The sequence below is a fragment of the Oryctolagus cuniculus genome, chromosome 3 (assembly GCF_964237555.1).
Source record: "Oryctolagus cuniculus chromosome 3, mOryCun1.1, whole genome shotgun sequence".
NCBI classification, from domain to species: Eukaryota; Metazoa; Chordata; class Mammalia; order Lagomorpha; family Leporidae; genus Oryctolagus; species Oryctolagus cuniculus.
The window spans coordinates 121,505,058-121,525,085 of NC_091434.1; the positions used below are offsets into that span (position 1 = coordinate 121,505,058).

Consider the following 20,028-nt stretch of genomic DNA (forward strand, 5'->3'; position numbering starts at 1 on the left):
TAGGTCCTGCTTTCCTCTACAACTGTAAAGTCTCTGCTTTGAATTCTCTCACAGGGAGGCCTGGGGACCACAACACCTCAGCACCCCTGCAGTGCTGTTACTCCGCAGGCTTTCAGAGTCCTGTGACTCTGTCCCTCCGCAGTGACCCAGTGAAGCCCTAACGCCCGATGTGACTTTATTCAGAGGAAAGAAAGACATTATGGTTAACTGGGGTCACAGGGGGTGCCCTACTTCAGTGGAACTGGTGTCCTTATGAGAGAGAAATCAGCCTCTTCTGCTGCCTCTCTCCTCCCAGCACACAGCACGAAGGCCATGTGTCAACCATGAGCATGAGTCAGGAAGGCAGATAACCAGCCCCGACTTTGCAACCACGAGTGCAGATGAAGACCAAAGGGAAGTATAGAACAGGGGCAGAGAATTTGAAGTGGTCGACTCCCTTGAGCTTGTTTTTCAGTGGATGTTCTAGAAAAGTACTCAGAGGGCATTTATAAGGTGTGAAGATGTGTATTGCTTGTGCACTGCCCACTACAGCCTCTAACCCTGGCTAGAAAATCCCCAGCAAGGGGCCGGCACTGTGCTGTAGTGGTTTCAGCCATTGTCTACAGCGCTGGCATCCCATACGGGCACCTGCTGGAATCCCGGCTGCTCCATTTCCCATCCAGTTCTCTGCTAATGCTCCTGGGAGAGCAGTGGGAAATGGCCTAACTTGCCACCCATATGGGAGACCCAGATGAAGCTCCTGGCTCCTGGCTTCAGCCTGGCCCAACCCTGGCAGATCTGGCCACTAGGGGAGTGAACCAGAGGATGGAAGATTTCTCTCTCTCTCTTTGCCTCTGCCTCTCTCTCTCTCTCTCTAACTTCACCTTTCAAATAAGTAAATCAATCTTGGGGAAAAAAAAAAGAGAAGAGAAGCATTCAGCAGCTTCTTGGGGAACCTTCCTACATCACCTCTGCTTGTCACACATGAACAGAACTTTCCTCTGGGCAGCTCCCACTTGAGACTGGTCATTTGGTGACACCCCGAGCAGATGGACCCCTGGTGTCTGCTCATGTTGACACATTCAACTTTATCTGCAGCCATGATCACCCATGAGACAGAGAGAGAGAAAATGTTACAGCTGGATGGCAGACAGGATGCACCCTCCTGACACCCATGCAAGGCTGTTTCTTGAAAAACAGACTAGGCGCCCACAAGGGCTCGGTGCTCGGCGAGTAGAGATGGATGCTAGCAAGCTGGCCAAAGCACCCAACAGCCCCTAGCTGAAGACACCTGCAGGAGTCCTGGCTTACTTCCAGAGACCCTCCTGGTAAAACAACACAAGTTACCTTGGCAACAGTTATCTAGCCTGATGATTGCCCGTTATCTTATTCTCAGGATTGACATCTTAGCCAGCCAATCAAAAGAAGTTTCCTGTTGAACAGGATACAAGCTACGCTCCAAAGTGAGGCAGACAATTTGTTTTAGAAGGTGCCAAGAGTACTTTCTGCCTTTCCTTTATCAGTGAATTCACTTTAGCCTCGCACCTTCCTGACCATATTCTTCATTCTTCCTCAGTGTGGGACAAGAACCCCACTGCGTACTGACGCCAGAATTCCCTTGTCATCCAGGGCTGTGTGAACATAAATGCCCACTGTTTAAACCTCCCAGTCTGTAGTCTCCTGTGACCCTGCCCCCTGCATCCTTGTAACAGGAAGCTGGGTTCTAGTCTCTGCTCTACATCCATGGTTCCACAGCCTTGGAGAAGTCACTGCACCTGTCTCAGCTTCCAACTCACCCTCCACTGAGAGAGACAACTTGGCAGGGCTGGAGCAAATGTGGGCGTAACAGGACAGCCCACATGGTGTCCCCCACAATGGAGTAGACACAGACGAATGGCTTAAGGAGTCAGTGATGAAGATGATGCCTTGTGATCTTGGAAGAGAGTGCAGAGCTGCAATGGTCCCAAGAGGCATCCTTCCAAACAGCCATTGCCAGTGGGACACTGAGTCAAGGCATCCCATGGCCACAGGCCTTTGAGAAGCAAGTTTGGCTTTGCCTTCACCTCCAGGTGGTGCCAAATCCTGATGTTTGTGACCCCATTTTACAGATAGCCCTGGGAGCCTGGGTCATTAGAGCATGTATATCTTTTTTCTGCCTTAAACAATGTTGTCTCTGTCTTCTGATTGAAAAAGCAGCAGACCCAGGCTGCCTACTGTGGGAGGCAGAAGCTGCCAGGGCACAGTCCCAGGCAGCTATTGAGACACGGCCACCTCTCAGCAGTGTGGATCCAGCAGCTGGGCTGCTGTGTAGCTTTGCATGGAAGAGGAGAATACTGAGGGGGGAGGGATTTTGTATCAAAGAGGGCTCTGCAGCCCTAGGCTTGTAGGGGCATTGGGAGGACATGGAAGAATAGAGGAACAGAGAAAGATGCCTATGTTGGCTTAGGGCTTGCCTCTGGGCTCCCCTTGGTCCCCTGAGCTTCTGTCTGTGATCTGCCCCAACCTTACAAGCATGCTGATCCAACAGTAAAGCCAAAACTCCCCTGCTTTGGTTTGACAGAGCTATCTCTTGGCCACCAGGACACTAGGGGGCGCTGTGCTGAGTGGCGTGAACAGAACCCAGAGTGACAGTGTGGCTCAGTGTTCCGGCTACCCAGTTGCGTTTCCGCTGGGTGAGTTCCAGGAAACTGCCCTTCTCCATCCCTGAACCCAAGTGAAAGATTACTACTCTGTGTGTGTGTGTTGAGGGGGCACTCTGTTGGGGCCCAGGTTGGCCAGATGTGTCTTCCTTGGGTGATAGACTCTGTCTTGGCCCTCAACTCCCTTGTCCCTGGTCTTTTCCTTCTAGGGTCTCTTTGCCTCGCGACCCTCAGCAGTGATTCCGCTCAGCCGTGGGCAGCACCTGCAGATAAACCCCGGAATCCAGTCCGGGCAACTCTTACCAGCCTGAATGTCGACATCCTGAGTCAGCAGCTCCACAGCTCCTGCAGAGAGAGAGAAAGCACAAAGTGAGCGTCAGGTGCCCTGGCCTGGAGCTCCTGGGGCTCAGGGGAGGGGAAGAGGTGGGGCGGGGCAGGCGTTCATCAGTCACCTAAAGCCAAGTGCCTCGCGTGGTACCTGGCCCCCATGTGACTCCCGAGGAAGGGATGGGTGAGTCGCGTTCTCAGCATCCTCATCCTCTCTCACCTTCATTGACCCTCTGCTCTGCATGCAGCCCTGGGCTCCGCTGTCATTCACAATGCTTCCCCGTCATTCACAAGCCCAGAGGTGATCTGGTCAGACATGCAGGAGAACTGCTCCTTCCCATGCATCCTGGGAAGTGCTGAGTGAGCAGACGCCAGAGCTAGAGACACGGCACATTCTACATCTAAGCCTCACAGTACCCCAGAATGTGGGCCTTCCCCCACCTTACATGTGGGTCTTTCAAGAAGCTTGTGGGAAATGGAATTAAGAGGCATTTACTGGGGTCGGCACTGCGGCATAGCGGGTAAAGCTGCCACTTGCAGCGCTGGCATCCCACATGGGTGTCGGTTCAAGTCCCAGCCGCAGCACTTCTGATCCAGCTCTCTGCTGTGACCTGGGAAGGCAGTACAAGATGGCCCAAGTCCTTGGGCTCCTGCACCCGTGTGGGAGACCCAGAGGAAGCGCCTGGTTCCTGGCTTCGGATCGGCACAGCTCTAGTCATTGCCATTTGGGGGAGTGAACCAGCGGATGGAAGACCTCTCTTTCTCTTTCTCTTTCTCTTTGCCTCTCCTCTCTCTATGTAACTCTTTCAAATAAATAAATAGGCCCCGCCCCTGGCGTGCCTCTTTACGTCTCCTGCAGCCTTGGTGCGAGGAGCCGCCGCCTTGTCCGCGCACCTGCAGTGGATGGTCGTGCGCAACTGCTCCAGCTTCCTGATCAAGAGGAACAAGCAGATATACAGCATGGAGCCCAACAACCTGAAGGCCCGCAACTCGTTCTGCTACAATGGGCTTATCCACCGCAAGACCGTGGGCGTGGAGCCGGCGGCCGACGGCAAGGGCGTCGTGGTGGTCATGAAGCGCAGATCCGGCCAGCGGAAGCTGGCCACCTCGTACGTGCACACCACCATCAACAAGAACGCCCGGGCCACGCTCAGCAGCATCCGGCACATGATTCGCAAGAACAAGTACCGCCCCGACCATGTGTGCATGGCCGCCTTCCGCAGAGCCAGCGCCATCCTGCGCAGCCAGAAGCCCGTGATGGTGAAGAGGAAGCACACCCACCCCACCAAGAGCTCCTGAGCCCCTGCCCACAATAAACAGTCAGACCTGAAAAAAAAAATCTTTTTTTTTAAAGAGGCATTTATTTTGGTGCAAAATAAGTCCATGCAGAGTTCTTTCATGATATGCATTTTCCATGAACTTGAAAAAAAGAGATTTATTTATTTTAAAGGGTGAGTGACAGAGAGAAAGGGAGAGAGAGAGAGAGAGAGAGAGCGAGAGAGAGCAGTGTTTATATTGGATGCCAGAGTGGGAGTCATAGGCAATGGTTAAACCCACTGCAACACCTCTCATGAACTCTTTTTTTTTTTTTAAAGATTTATTTTATTTATTTGAAAGACAGAATTACAGAGAGATATAGAGACAGAGAGGGGTCTTCCATCCGCTGGTTCACTCCCCAGATGGCTGCAACGGAGCTATGCTGATCTGAAGCTAGGAGCCAGGAGCTTCTTCCAGGTCTCCCATGTGGGTGCAGGGGCCCAAAGACTTGGGCCAACTTCTATTGCTTTCTCAGACCATAGCAGAGAGCTGGATTGGAAGAGGAGCAGCCGGGACTCAAAACTGAGCCCATATGGGATGCTGGCACTTCAGGCCAGGGCTTTAACCCACTGCACCGCAGCGCTGCCCCCGCCATGAACTCTTTGCAGCTCCCCTTGTACATGAATCTCGAGAAAGGAAAAGCGGCCCAGTTAATGAGTAGCACAGCTGGGGACGGAGCCTGGATCGGCTTCATTCAAGCCTGCTCCTAGCACCTGGCTGCTCCCTGGCACACGGGGCGCTCCCAGGCAGCTCCCTGCCCCATTAGCAGCCGGCAGGCAGAGGTGGGAGCTCAGGGTCACAGTACCCATCACCCTGGTGCTTTTCTGAAACTTCCTTGCACCCTAGAGCACAGGCATCATGTTCTCCAGACAGCTGCTTCTGTTGATGCCAAGACTGCTGGGGCCATGGTCCTTTTCCCTGAGGCTGGCACAAGCCTGCCCTGGGGACTCAGAATGTGTCTAATGGAAGAGCACAGGACCCCTCTGGACAGCGTGTGACTTTGGCAATGGCTTTGATGGCTCAGTGAGCACATAGAGTCGGGAGGCCTGCGTTCTGTAACAGAGTTGCCTGGGTTCAGCACTCACTCCTGACTCCAGCTCCCTGCTAATGCAGACCCTGGGAGGAGCAGTGATGGCTCAAGTGATTGGGCTCTTGCTACCCACAGGGGAGACTCAGATTCAGTTCCTGGCTCCCTGCTTCAACCTCAGCCTCAGCCCAGCCCTGCCCATTGGGGGCATCCAGAGAGTGAACTGGGAGGTGAGGTCTCTCTGGCAGTCTGTGTTTCAAGTCGGTAAGTAATAATTTTGAAAAGAACCCGTATAAAAATGTGGACCTTAACCATGTCCCGGCTTGCAAGCAACTCCTTTAATGGGAAGCTGACCCTCTCTTCCCATGTGATGTGACCCAGGGAGGTGGTGAGTGGGAAAAGACAGAGGGGTCGCCTTGCCTGTCACTTCCAGCTCCTTGCTTCTCCACCCCACTCAGACATTTGAGACCCCTCCATGGTCCCCAGTCCCGTGATCCTCCACCCTCTTCCCTCCATGGTATATGACTTCCAGGGAGCTCATGGGTCTCTCTAGACACTAGGCTGTGCCAAGTGCCCCCATGCCAGCCTTGTCTACCCTGTCAGATTCCCCACATGGCTGCTCCTCTCACCTGGACTCCACTGCCCTCTGTGCCCACGTGGCTTACCCTGGTGCTGCTGAGACCTGGAACACTGCACCCTGGTGCCCCTGTGCTTAAACTGCCCCTTCCTACCCCACCTCATCCAATCGGGAGAAACGCTCTCTCACTTTCTCACTCTCTGCATTGTGAACACTTGGCCTGCCTGTTCTCCCCGGTCTGTCAGCCTGCATCCCAGCTTCAGTCTGTCCCCAGCTGACCTGGAAACTGCCTTCAATGCTTTTCCAAACCCAAGTGGGCAGATCCTTGCCCACATTCTGCCTATGAGAATAAAACACAATGGGCACTGTGGTGCTGGCACCCATATGGATGCAGGTTTGAATCTTGGCAGCTCCACTTCTGATCCAGCTCTCTGCTATGGCCTGGGAAAGCAGTACAAGATGGTCCAAGTGCTTGTGTCCCTGCACTTGCATGAAAGACTGGGAAGAAACTCCTGGCTCCTGGCTTCAGATGAGCCCACCTCCAGCCATTGTGGCCATTTGGGGAGTGAACCAGTGGATGGATGACCTCTCTCTCTCTCTCTCTCTCTCTCTCTTCTGCCTCTCTGTAACTCTGCCTTTCAAATAAATAAATACATCTTTAAAAAAAAAAGATGCAATGGGCCCAGACTGCATGGGACCCTCTGGGCCATCACTCTGCTGCAGATACTTTGTCTTCCTTCTAACTGACACCTGCTCTCACTTCACAAACCTCTGACCCCAGAGCTGAGCATGGCTGGGGCCGGAGCCCACCCCTTGTGGGAAGAGATCAGGGTGATCTCGCAGCCTGCACCTCTTCAGCCTTCACAAATGCCTGGGAGCCTTCCTTGCACCTAGTTCAGAACCCCGCCCCTGCTCCGCAGAATACTGTGACCTGTCCCAGGTCACCCTCAGCTTCCAGCTCTGCATACCTGTCTTCCCCTGTATCTCTGTACACTAAGATCACTGCCCAGGGAAGGGACTCTCTGAAGCCACGCTACCCCTTGCAGCCCTGACCGTGTGTTGTCCACTAAATGCTGTGGTTTAAGATATGTCCACAGATTCTGGGGCACACCTGCCTTCACAAGACAGAGACTAATTCTCCCCACCTTGAGTGTGCCCTTTGCGATTCACCGCTAATAAGTAGAATCAGGTGGTAGTGATGGAGTTCAGGTTCTGGGACCAGTGGCTTCCTCCTCGCTCTCGCTAAGATCCTGAAGATCATGTTGTGGAGGCACTCAAGCACAATGGCTGGGACTGGGCTGGGCCAAAGCCAGGACTCAGGAACCCAATCCGAGTTTCCCATGTGAGTGGCAGGGACCCAAATGCTTGAGCCATCACCACTGCTTCCCAAGGTCTATATTAGCAGGAAGATAGAATCAGGAGACAGAGAGCCTGGTATCAAACCCAGACGCTTCAATATGGGACATGAACTACTAGGCCAAATGCCACACACAAACTTTTAAAGCACCCTGTATTTGGAGATAAGGTCTTCAAGGAGATGGCCCTTTGGATGAGAGCTAATCCGACAGGACTGGTGTCCTTATAAGAGCAGAGGAATTGGTCTCTGACACACACAGAAGGTAACCATGTACAGAAGCAGCACAGGGATATCTGCAAGCCAAGAAGAGAGGCCCTGGAAGACCCTGACCTTGCCGACACCTTGATCTTGCACTTGAAGCCTCCAGAACTCCGAGAACCTGAGTGTCCAAGCCCCCAGTCCAGGGAGTACTGTTATGGCCACATGAGCAGACTGCTACAAACCTTACAAAGGTCCTCAGACCAGAACCACCTAGATCAGCTGCTCGTGGATTTCTGACCCTCAGAAACTGCGCAGAATGATAAATACTGGTTCTCTTCAGCTGCTCAAGCATGGAGGACTTGTTCTGCTGCTGTCAGTAGCTAATACAAACATCCTTCCCTCTCATGTCTTCATCTACTCTCATTTGCTTGGCTCTTTCCTGTCTGTAGAGAGATAAACTCTGGTCTCACATATGCGTCTTCTTGGCCTCATGACCCCTTCCAGATCCTCCCCTCCTGCTCCATGGTCAGGCTGCTGGAAGGAGCCACCCATCATACCACCTCCATCTTCTCTCCTTTCATGCCTTTCCTCTCCTGTCCTGCATTTCCCTGTGCCTTGGCTACTGCCTCTCAGTCGCCTCCCAGGGCTCCTTGACCTCTTGGTGGCCAAGAAAGATGTCCATGGCTTTGGTGTGTGTACTCATAAGCTTTGCGTTACTGCACTGGAATACCTATAGCAAGCTACTTAGGAAGTCATGGGGTTGATCTCAGCTCACAGTTCTGGAGGTTCACAGTCCAAGATCGGCAACCTCATTGGTTGGGCATCTGCTGGGGTCCTGAGACTGCACAGTGCATTGCATGGCAAGGGGGAGCACGTGTCAGCCTATGCCTCTCTGTATAAAGCCACCATGGACTCCATGTCATTACAACGATCCCATCTAATCACTTCCCAAAGGCCTCGCCTCTATACACCATCATTGGATTAAGTTTATATCCTCTTAATGCCATTAACTTAACCCTTTGGGGACCAAGCCTTTAACACAAGAGCCTTCAAGAGACATTCCAACTTGTGACCAAGCTAGAGCTGCCTGGCGTGGCTTTCTCCTGGGTCTTTTTGGTGACCATCTCTCCCAGCCCAGATGGGTTCTGATGGGGACTGTGGATCCTAATATCCAGAGTGGCCATGTGGCCCAAGCCAGAGGCAATCACAGCTTTCCCTGGGATTGTCCTGAGCTGGGGGCTGGGGGTTGTGTTGATTTGCCTCTCTGGTCTCAAAGTTAGGAAATACAATTCCAGAAGTGCCAGGTGCCTTAGTCCCGTGTTCTCGAAAGTAACTGGTTTGAGAGAATCAAATTGGCAGGTGTAGAAGACAGGAGATGAAGACAGTTTGGTAATTTGAGCTAAGATACCCCTGAAACCAAAAGTTCCTCACTTGTGAGACAGTCACATTCTGCTCCCTGTCAGCCTGCACACTCACCTACCGTCTCCAGGGGCCACTAGTGCTAGGATCTTAGCACAGATGAGTCCCCAGTCCTTATCCCCACCCAGACCTCCAGTTCCACCAAGGCCACCTTTCCAGCAGCTGAACAGGTGAGCCGTGGGCAACTCAGACCCAATATGACCACCGCATCTTATCTCCTTGGCCCCCAAACCTGTTCCTTCCCCTTCATTCTTTAACCCTGTAAATGAAGATAGCGATTGCTGAAGAAAACACTTGAGTATCCTGTTCCTCATCCCCAAAGAGCAGCAGGCCCTGAAGATTTTGTCTCTTAAGAACTGGAGACTTTCAACTATATGTGGTTTATAAGAAACCTGTATTGAAGGGAGGGGCTGAAGGCAGCAGTCGTGGTGTGTGACAGCCCAGGTACTGAGCCCTCCCAGTGTGCCTTGCTCCAGCCAGGGACGGCCCAGCTTCTGCACAGCCCAGACTCCGGGGGACACGCCCCTCTGCTGCAAGGGAGTGTCTCTCCAGGACAGGCTGGCATAGGGCGCCCATCCCACAGGGACCAGGTGACTGGCAGCCAGGAGGCGCACATCCCCCAGCTCAGAGACACAACGCTGCTGGGTTGCCATAACAATCTTTCCTTCCGTGTCCATAGTCCAGGGTGAGGATGTGAAGGCACAGCCCTCTCTCCTGTCCTCTCCTCTTGGGGGCAGGGTCTGGCCACCCTGCTGCCCCAAATTCCACAGCAAGTAAAATGCAGCTAGAGAGACGTGGCTTCCTCCAGCCCTCCTGGAGAACACCTTCCACTAGGAAAACTTCTGCTCCCCATCCAGAGGCGAAACACAAGGACTGCAGATTTGGCAAGGACCCTGTTTGTTGTCTGCAGCATCCCAGGATGAGGGCATTTGACCAAGTTCATCCCTCCCTGTGCCACAGACACACACCTGGGTGTGACTGAAGGTCAAGTGGGCAGCCTGTCCAGCCTCATCCCCAGCTCCCATTCAAACCTGGCTCAGCTAGTTCCTGGCAGCCTTCCCAACACTGTTTCCCCATTGGAGCTACCATCTTCCCCGTCTGCTCCTGGCAGACCCTGTCCTGCCCTGCACAGAGATGCTAGCCACACCTAGCCACACAACAGCTTCTCCTGACTGGAGCTCGCGTGCAAACTCTCCAAATCTCCCCAGAGAGAGCTTGGAAGAGAAAACTCTGGAGCCTCCCGTCCTTGGTGTAGACGTGGTCCCCCCAAGGAAACCTCCCTCCTAGTAGATCAGCACCTTGAGAAGGGATGATTCATCTGTAGGTTACCTAGATGCATTCCAGAGATAGCCCATAGGGAGCCCCTTTCATTCCGGAGATAGCCTCTAGGAAGCCACCAGCATTGTAGAGCTAATCCTAGCCTTCCAGAAGCTCCTGCCATCACAGAGGCAGACTGTGAGCTGCCTGTCACAGCTATGGCCCTGGAGAATCCCTCATTGAAGAGCTGGCCACGATACCGCCTCCTCCTGTGTTGAGACAGCCCTTGAGAAGCAAATGCGCCTGAATCTACCTTCACTGCCAATGTCATGGCATCTTCAAGGCTGCTCTTCTCCTTGCTCTGACATTGAGGACTTCTTCACCCTTCACTGCTTTTGCCCGAGAACAGAACGAAGTTAGTGTCTCTGCCTAGCAGACAGGCGAGCCTTTCTGCTGCCTGTTCAAGTCCTGACTGCTCCACTTCTGATCCAACTCCCTGCTAATGCACCTGGGAAAGCGGTGGAAGATTTGGCCCAAGTTCTTGGGCCCCTGCACCCATGTGGAGGACCTGGATGGAGTTTCTGGCCCAACCCTGGTTGTTGTAGCCATTTGTTGAGTGAACCAGCAGATGGAAGATCTCTCTCTCTCTCTCTCTCTCACTGTGCCTTTCAAATAAATAAATAAATCTTTAAAAATAATAATAATACCTAATACAATGTAAATGCTATGCAGAAGTGAGAAATCTTCCTGCCAACAGGTATTTGGATATTTATACATCATCTGCAGACCATATAAAATGATTAACTTTTCAGTTAGCCTGCTATAGATTTATTGAATTTCAGGTCCCACCTGTGACCGCCTAAGCAGGACAAAACCAAATCATTTCGCAGGCCTCAAATAGCCTGCAAGTTGGATGCTCCCCACCCCCAGGGAACGCTGGAGGTAGACATTCAGTTATAGATGCAATGTTTGAAAAATGCAAATCCTAGTTGTCTGGATGCACAAAGGCAGAGTCTGCCAATGCTGCAGGCTGCCTGTACTTCTGCACGTGATGCATCCCTTCTACTGCACAGTGGTGCCTTTGCATGCCAACAGCACCCTGTCCCCTCCTCTGGTGCAGGGTAGGGGCCGAGACAGGCACTGTGCTAGAAGTTTTCCAGTAGCAGCTCATTAATTCGATCCCTACAACAACCCTGTGCGTTAAGTGATGTGGCTGCATTTGACAGATGAGGAAATGGAGGCACTGGGCGTCCAGGTTAGGACTTGAATCCACCACTGGCCCAGCGGTCCTCTTTTTATTCCACGTCACCTTTCTCTACAGTCCGATAGGCAAGACCCTTTAGGGCTACAGGTCCGGGATGACAGCCACTAACTACAGGTGGCTATTTAGGTTTAATTTTAGTTACAATTAAAAGTTGCACTGGTGACACTTCAAGTACTCAGCTGCCACCTGTGGCCAGGAGTTACACATGAAGAAACTTTTTAAAAAAATATTTTATGTATTTATTTGAAAGGCAGAGTAACAGAGAGAAAGACAAGGAGAGATCTTCCATCTGCTGGTTCACTCCCCAATGGCCGCAACAGCCAGGGCTGGGCCAGGCTGAAATCAGAAGCTTCTTCCAGGTCTCCCACATGGGTTGCAGGGGCCCAGGGACTTGAGCCACCCTCTGCTGCTTTCCCAGGTGCATTAGCAGAGAGCTGAATTCAAAGTGGGGCAGCCAGGACTCGAACCCATATGGAATGCTGGAAAGGCAAACAGCAATTAAACCTGCTGCGCCAGAGCACCAGCCCCTGAGAAAGATCTAGATTACGTCCTAGCACTCCCTACACCTGCACTTGATTTCTGCCAGGTGCCAATGCTGCGCAAGCTGTACTGGACCTCTCTTTCCTCTGCACCTTGGTGAGTGCCACTTCCTTCACCTGGAGCATCCCCTACTGCCTACCACTGCTGTCGCTTGAGTTGTCCCCCAGAGACTGGGGTCCTCTGTGGGGTCCTCCACATGGCAGTGTTGAGAGGCAGTGGTGCCTTTAAGAGGCGGGTTCTTGGGCAATGTAATTAGGTCACCGGGACAGCGCTCTTGTCAGGGATTCAAGTAGATCCCGCAAAAGGGGGTTATTATGTGAACTTGGCCCCTGACTCACTCTGGCTTCCTGTCTCCCACGTGCTCTCTTTGGCACAAGCCCCCTGTGAGGATGCCACCAACCAGGCAGCGCTGTAGCCAGGAGGCCCTCACCAGAAGTGGTACAGATGGGGCCGCCCATTCTCCTATGTTCCGCCTCCAAAACGGTAATCTCAAGGAAACGCTTTTCTTTGTAAAGCGCTCTGTCTCAGGGACTCTGTTAGAGCAACAGAGAACAGATGGAAACAACCACTGTCGCCAAGTCATCCACTCTCTCCCTCACGGCCTGGGTGCCTTCCTCTCCCTGACCTGTCCTTGACCCAGGGTCTCCTCCTCGACCTCTGCAGCCTCCCCTTACCATCTGGTGGTGAAGGAATCGAATCAGCACCAAGCAATTAACTGAGAAGGCAGACAGCAGTGTCCACGTCGGCCTTGGCTCGGAAACCCTGACTTCGTCCCTAGCTGGACTTCAGCCATGAACTACCCAATTCGTTCCCAAGCGTACGTGTGCTAATAGGTGCAGGGGACAGGGAAGTCCGGAGTAGATCCTCAAGGACTTTGTAGCCCAGTGGCCTTGAGCAATCCTTTCAGCTCTCCCTAAAGTCAATGGTGTCTCCAGTGGAAAGTGTGTGGTGCGGCTCCTGCTGCCCTGCCCTGAGTGGCTTGTGATGTGCTCTGAGTGAGGAAGGGGAGGCAGGAGCCAGCACCTGGGCTGCCAAGTCAAGGCAGAGCTCACGAACGCATGGGGAATCTGGCGGGTGGGCGTCCTCTGTCCCAGCCAGACCACCTGTCCACAGGGACATGCCCCAAGCTGAAGTTAGAGCAGCCCCCCAGGCACGCGCTGTCCCCTGAAAGGTAAGGCTTGATGGGCAGGCAGCAGGCTGCCCGGCAGATCCCTGCGCACCTGTTCTTCCACCTGAAACTCCGAACAGGGTTCAGGGGTCTCAAGTCCAGAGCTACAAAGTGGAACCTTAAATGGGGGAGACTTGCCATGGGGATCACACAGCTACCCCACATAGGAGACTTGGGCTGGGGGACCCCACACCTACTGCTGAGACCAGCCCCTCCTGACCTGGGCCTCAAATTCCCCCCTCCCTGAGATGCCGACGGCACGCACTCCCTGCTGGCAGTGCCCTGGGAGCCCATGGTGCTGGCCCAGCACAACAGCTCACCCCGAGGTGGCCAAGAGGCCAGGCAGACTTGTTCTGCCCCCTCCCAGGGGTCCAGGCCTCTCAGAGATGACAAACGCAAGTGTCCAAGGTACGACGCAAGGCAGATAAGCTCGGGGCTCACAGCTGATGTCCACAGCAGCCTCAGGCACTGGTCCTGGTGCTACTCTGGATGCCCCAGGACAAGGTGAGGCCCTCCGGCTGCCAGGAGGCTAAGGCTGGGGGCAGCCTGAGCACCTGCGATTCCCTTCCACCAGGGAACTACTGCCCCACCTCCGCTTCAGTCAGGACAGCGCCTCCTCCTCTTCCTCTCTCTGCCCCTCAGCCACCCAGGGTCACCCCCAATGGCCAATGGACCCGGTCCTGCATTGAGTGTTCCCAGCCCATGACCGCAGGCCTGTCCCTTCTTGTTTCCCGGTCTGTTTCTCCGCACCTGCCCCTCCCGTGGGGTGAGCCCCCTTCCTCCCTCCTCCCCGCTGGCAGGACACGCTCTGATGCTCCCTTACCTTGTCGGATGGGCCCTGCTGACCCCCTGCCCCTCCACTGCCGTGCCCTGAAAGAGGCTGGCCAGGAAGGAGGCCGTGCTCGGGCTCTGGGCGTGTGCAGAGTAAGGGGCAGGGGAAGAGGAGGAAGGGCCCCAAGAGGAAATGGCCGAGCTCTCTGGGCCCACGTAATTTATTGCAGGACTTTGTCCCCTGGCTCCGGCCCTCCGCAGAGGCTGCCTTCCCTGGAGGCTGTCAGGGTGTGCAGTGCGCACGCCTGCTGCTGGCCGTGAGCCAAACCCTGGGTGACAGTCAGCTGGTCATCCAGGGGACGCAGACTCTTCCCAGGTGTCCTGAGTACTTCGAGGAAGCCCAGGGCAGAAGCTTTGCCCCCGTGCCCCCTGCCCCAGCAGCTGAGTTTCCACTGGGGGCTCCTACAAGATTTGGTCTTTCTCCCTGATTCCTTTCCCAGAGCTCCTAAAACCCCTAGAATTTCCTGAGAGGGAAATTGTGAGTCCCTCTGATGACACCTCAGTGTGGACTAATGAGGTGACTTAGGATGGGACCCCCCCAGTCCCCCCAGAGAGCCTCAGGATGGTCAGTCCAGAAACATCTTGTGGGTAGAGTTACTTTTAGCTCCATCCACTTGGCTCTAGGAAGGTACAATCATCACTTTTTAAAAATTTATATGTATTAATGGTGTACAACATATTTTTCTAAAATTTTATTCATTTCCATGTTTGAAAGGCAGATGCCTGCAATAGCCAGGACTGGAGCAGGCCAAAGCCAGGAGCCAGCGGCTCAGTCAAGGTCTCCCACATGGGTGCCAGGAACACAAGCGCTTGAGCCATCCTCTGCTGCCTCCCAGGGTGAGCACTAGCAGGAAGCTGGATTGGAAGCAGAGGGGTAGGGACTGGCTTCAGGCACTCTGATATGGGATGCAGGTGTCCTAGGAGAGACATCTTAATGGCTGCAGCAAGCGTCTGCCCCAAGGTGAAACTCCTGAGCGACACAAGTTGATGAGTCTCCAGACAGCTGACCACATGGGGCTTCTTGGAGCTCTGTGCCCCCTTCCCCCTCCCTAACTTTCCCCATGTGTCTCTTGGCATGGATCTTCTGCATCACTGGTAAACTGAGGTATTTTTCCTGAGTTTTGTAAACTGTCTTTAACTCAGGAAGGCAGTCGTGGGAACCCCTGATGTATAGCCAGCTAGTCAGAGGGTGAGGTGACTACTTGTGATTGGTGTCTGAAGCCGGAGCAGTCCTGTGGCGCCGGGCACCTAACCTCCAGGTGGATGGTGTTGGAGTGGAATTGAATGAGATGACCCCTGTTGGTGTCCACTGCAGAATTACCTGGATGCCTGGTCACAGAGTCTTCTGTGTTGAGTGTGACAGTAGAAAGAAGACATGAACTGTCTCACTGGGGCACCCACACTGGGGATGCTCGGGGTCACCATGAGGCCTGGAAACAAAATCAAAGGCCATCTGGGCACCCGGAGGCTCCGGGAATGGGCGGGGCTAGGGGCTGGGAATTGAAAGCAGGAAGAATGGGGCTGTGAGGCTAACACACAGATCCTTTGGAAAGGAAGTGCCCTGGGCACAGTGCCCGGGGAGGGGCAGCCCTTGGGAGTGAGTGTGAGAGGGCCAGGGCAGCCCGCTTGTGAACAGCTTTGAGAGTGGATGTGTAACAGGTGTGTGCGGGATGCCTGCCCAGCCACAGCCCTTTCCTGGGGTGAAGAGAGGCTTCCGTGTTCCTTACCATGGGCTCAACCAGAGCTGGTGGAAATTGTTTTCCCTTTCTCAGGACTTGCAAGGAATCAGAACTGCGGGCCAGGGATTGCAGTCTGAGATGGAGTTCAGGTCATGGTGGGTGGCACCCCCAACAAGCCCTGGTGGGAGAGAAAGGGGTGAAGTGGTCCCAGGGAGAGGTGGAGCCCCCGCTGCCTGAGGGGTGCCTCCTGTGGGTGAGGTCCTCAGAGCCCCGGGACTCTTCAACAGAAAGATCCTTCTGTTGAGAGCATGCCTGAGAGTTTCTGAGTCTCACAAATGGCCCACGTCGAAGCCTGAGGCTGGAGCTGGGATATGAGTAGGGGCACCCTGTGCAGGAAGCCTGGACTCTGAGCCTCGTAGCCAGCCCCTGTCCCCACCTGCTCTCCAAGCCTCCCTCCAGCATCTGCTCCTGCCCTGCCCAGCCACCTCCACCCTAGGAGCCCACCCAGTTTCTGGGCCAACACCTGCTTTGGGGGGGCTTTGTGCACATATGACACCATTTCCTGCCTCTAGGGTGGCCCTGCCGATCCTGGCACTGCCAAGAGATGGTGAGACCCCTCGCCCTGGGATCTCAGACTGTCCTTCCAGGACCCATGGGTGCTGCCTCTCAGGCAAGATGACTCAGCAGGACAAGACATTGGCAGAGAGCATAACCATTTGTAAGATGGTCCCATCCAGGACTCGTGGATGTGGGCAAGGGGCGGTATTAATGTTTTCGTTACTCCGGGCTCTTGCCATGCAGTGCTGACACATACGAGGTACAGGAAATGACAGCAAACTTGTTCAAAAGGTGAGAAAGCTAACACACATGCATGCACACATGAATGTGGGTTGCTCCACACACAGAACTACCCATGATCAGTGGGCAGTGGACCAGGAGGTTGCCTGAAAGGAGAAGGGGTGGGGGAGGGGAGATGGAGAGAGCACACCCAGCAGTCCCACCATCCCTGGCCTTGTGGAGAGAGCCCCTCCGTGTTGTTAGTCTGCTTCCAGAGGTTGAGGTGATGCCTCTGCAGGTGTGGAGACCCCCAGGAATTATATGGCACCTCTACAAGCTCCACATGGAACTCCATATCTTCATGGCGTCCTTCCTTAGGTCCCAGATGAAGCACGTGCATCTTGGGAAAGGGGGCGCTTTGATTGACAAGTAGGATAGAATGACACGTGCGGCTTATGACTTCCAGTTCACCAGACCTAGCTGACTGCCTGCCTATCCCATGTCACCACTTTGTGTGCAGTTTTAATAGAAACACATTTTAGATACCTATAAACCTGTCTCTTTTTTTATGTTCAAAATAATATCACAAATAATATCACAAGCACTTTCCAACACTGTCACAAACTTTTGTTATTAGTCTTTTTTGTTATTTTTCAAGATTTATTTGTTTGGAAGGCAGGATTATATATATATATATATATATATATATATATATATATAGACAGAGAAAGAGAGAAAGAGAGAGAGAGAGAGATCTTTCATCCACTGGTTTACTCCTCACATAGCCAGTCCAAAGCTAGGAGTCAGGAGCTCCCTCTGGGTCTCCCGTGTGGATGCAGTGGCCCAAGCACTTGGGCCGTCCTCTGCTGCTTTCCAAGGCACATTAACAAGGAGCTGGATTGGAAGTGGAGCAGCCAGAACTCGAACCAGTGCTCATATGGGTTGCTGGTGTCGCAGGCAGTGGCTTAACCTGCTGAACCACAACACCAGCTCCCACCATCAGTCTTTTTTTTTTTTTTTAAGATTTTAATTTATTTATTTGAGAGGTAAAGTTACAGACAGTGAGAAAGAGAGACAGAAAGAAAGGTCTTCCACCTGCTGGTTCACTCCCCCAAATGGCAGTAACAGCTAAAGCTGGGCTGATCTGAAGCCAGAAGCCAGGAGCTAGGAGCTTCTTCCAGGTACACCATACAGGTTCAGAGGCCCAAGCACTTGGGCCATCTTCCACTACTTTCCTAGGCCATAGCAGAGAGCTGGATTGGAAGAGGAGCCGACGGGACTAGAACCGGCACCCATGTGGGATGCCTGCGCCGAAGGCGGAGGATTAACCAACTACACCACAGCATTGGCCCCTCCCACCATCAGTCTTTAAAAACAGCCCAACAGCCGCTCATGCAGGGGCTCTGCCATTTGCACACCTGTCCTCTCCCTGGGTGGGCGTTAGGAGGTGTGCAGTCCTTTGCAACTTTCCTATACAACACTGCAGTGGACAAATCTGTGCCCACTGCTTCGTCTGCATCTTGTCATTATAAGAAGGTTCTAGAAGGGAACCTATTGAAACAAGGGCTATGATTGTTTTGTTGCCAGCCTTGTTCACATGGCCAAGCCCTCCTGCCCAGCCAAAGGTGTGCATGTGATGGTAGGGACCCGCCCGCTGTGTGTGTAGGCAGGGCACAAAAGGGAATTGGAAACACAGTTTTCTTGGAGTCTCAGGCTTTGAGAGCCCCCAAGCCTTGAAAACTAAGAAGAGGGGCTGGAGGCAGGCAGGGTACACTCTTTCTTGTTACACCGGAGACCAAGCCTGGTTCTCTCCCCAAGACAAGAATGTTCTGCTACCCTTTAAAGTATGCTTCTTCTTTTTTTTTTTTTTAGATTTATTTTTTATTTATTTGAAAGATAGAGTTACAGAGAGAGGTAGAGACAAAGAGAGAGGTCTTCCATCCACTGGTTCACTCCCCAGATGGCTGCAACGGGCGGAGCTGCACCAATCCAAAGCCAGCAGCCAGGAGCTTCTTCCAGGTCTCCCACGCAGGTGCAGGGGTCCAAAGACTTGGGCTATCTTCTACTGCTTTCCCAGGCCTTAGCAGAGAGCTGGATCAGAAGAGGAGCAGCTGGGACTAGAACTGGTGCCCAGATGTGATGCCGGCGCTTCATGCCAGGGTGTTAACACTCTGCGCCACAGCGCCAGCCCCTAAAGTATGCTTCTGAGTTGAAAATGTATCCATTGACCAATTCCTATTCAGCGACCAAGCCCGTTTTAGAATTGTTCTGGAAAGTAAAACACAGCACAGTGAGAATTTCTTTCTTTTTTAAAAAATATTATTTATTTATTTATTTATTTATTTGAGAGGTGGAGTTACAGACAGAGAGAGGGATAGACAGAAAGAAAGGTCTTCCATCCGCTGGTTCACTCCCCAACTGACTGCAAAGGCCAGAGTTGTGCTGATCCAAAGCCAGGAACCAGGAGCTTCTTCTGGGTCTCCCATGTGGGTGCAGGGGCCCAAGGACTTGGGCCATCTTCTACTGCTTTCCCAGGCCACAGCAGAGAGCTGGATGAGAAGAGGAGCAACAGGCACTAGAGCTGGTGCCCATATGGGAAGCCGGCACCGCAGGCAGGGGATTAACCTATTGCCCCACAGCGCCGGCCCCTACAGTTAGTATTTCTCTGCCAACTCATCCTCCAGCAACCTCAAGTCCCTTGCTTCAGAGTGGTGCTGCCTCCCAGGGCCAGCCTACAGCAGCCGTGTTATCCATTAACCTTACAAACTAGCACAGCCACCAGCTCCAAGCTCTGGGACCAAAGCAGTCTTTTGAACATATGAAATCTCAAAAGAGAGCCAGCAGTTAATGGGTGTGTTCTCCATGTGTTCTCGTTTGCACTCCACCCTCATCAAAAAGTTTGTAAGTGCGGGCTGCTTAGCCGCCTATCATAGTAAGGAAGTGAAGACCACGAAGATGAAGACACTTTTGTCACCGGTCCAAAGTGGCAGCAATAAGACTTGAGCCAAAGTCTGCCTGCCCCAGGGCCTGTGCTTACTGCCTTGGGTGACATCATACCAGCCCCAAATGAACTTGACTTCCTCCTCCCCACCCCCACGACGGAATTGGCACCCTAGCTTTACAGATTTTCAGAGACGAGGTTTCTCCAATTTGCATGTCCTGGCCCTTCCACCTTCCACTTCTAACCCAGCTCCCCGCTAATGTGCCTGGGAAAGCAGCAGAAGACGGCCCAACTCCTTGGGCCCCTGCACCCATGTGGGAGACCCTGATGGAGTTCGAGGCTCCTGGCTTTGGGCTGGCCCAACCCCAGCCATTGCAGTCATTTAGGGAGTGAACCATCGGATGGAAGATATCTCTCTTTCTCTTTCTCTCTCTCTCCCTCTCAAATAAATACCTACAAACAAATAAACAAATGCTTCCCTGGAAGCACAGTTGTACCCAGTACAAAGGTTTAAGCCACATGCTACCCATGGCATTTAGGGCTTCCCAATCCTGGCCCTATTGATATCAGGACTGAATGATTTGTTGTTGTTGGGGGGTGGGGCTGGAAGGGGCTGCCCTGTGCATTGTAGGATGTTTAGCAGGATTTCCAGCCTCTGCCATTAGGTGCCCTCCCCTGCCCCACCGCCCACCCCCATCCAGTGGTGACAAATCAAGATGTCTCCAGAT

At 53.2% G+C, this 20,028-nt stretch overlaps 1 protein-coding gene and 1 pseudogene across 1 annotated transcript in view; one reads left to right on the forward strand and one right to left on the reverse strand.

Annotated features, from left to right (window-relative positions):
- The window catches only part of MYO7B (myosin VIIB), a gene marked incomplete in the record, with an annotated part of 71,612 nt that extends 57,570 nt beyond the window's left edge, over positions 1 to 14,042 (reverse strand). The window contains 2 exon segments of the mRNA XM_070071046.1: positions 2,922 to 2,963; positions 13,896 to 14,042. Of these exon segments, the coding sequence (XP_069927147.1) occupies positions 2,922 to 2,939 (18 nt within the window).
- Positions 3,760 to 4,284, forward strand: LOC100357219 (large ribosomal subunit protein eL28 pseudogene; annotated as a pseudogene).
- Positions 14,043 to 20,028: the final 5,986 nt, after the last annotated feature.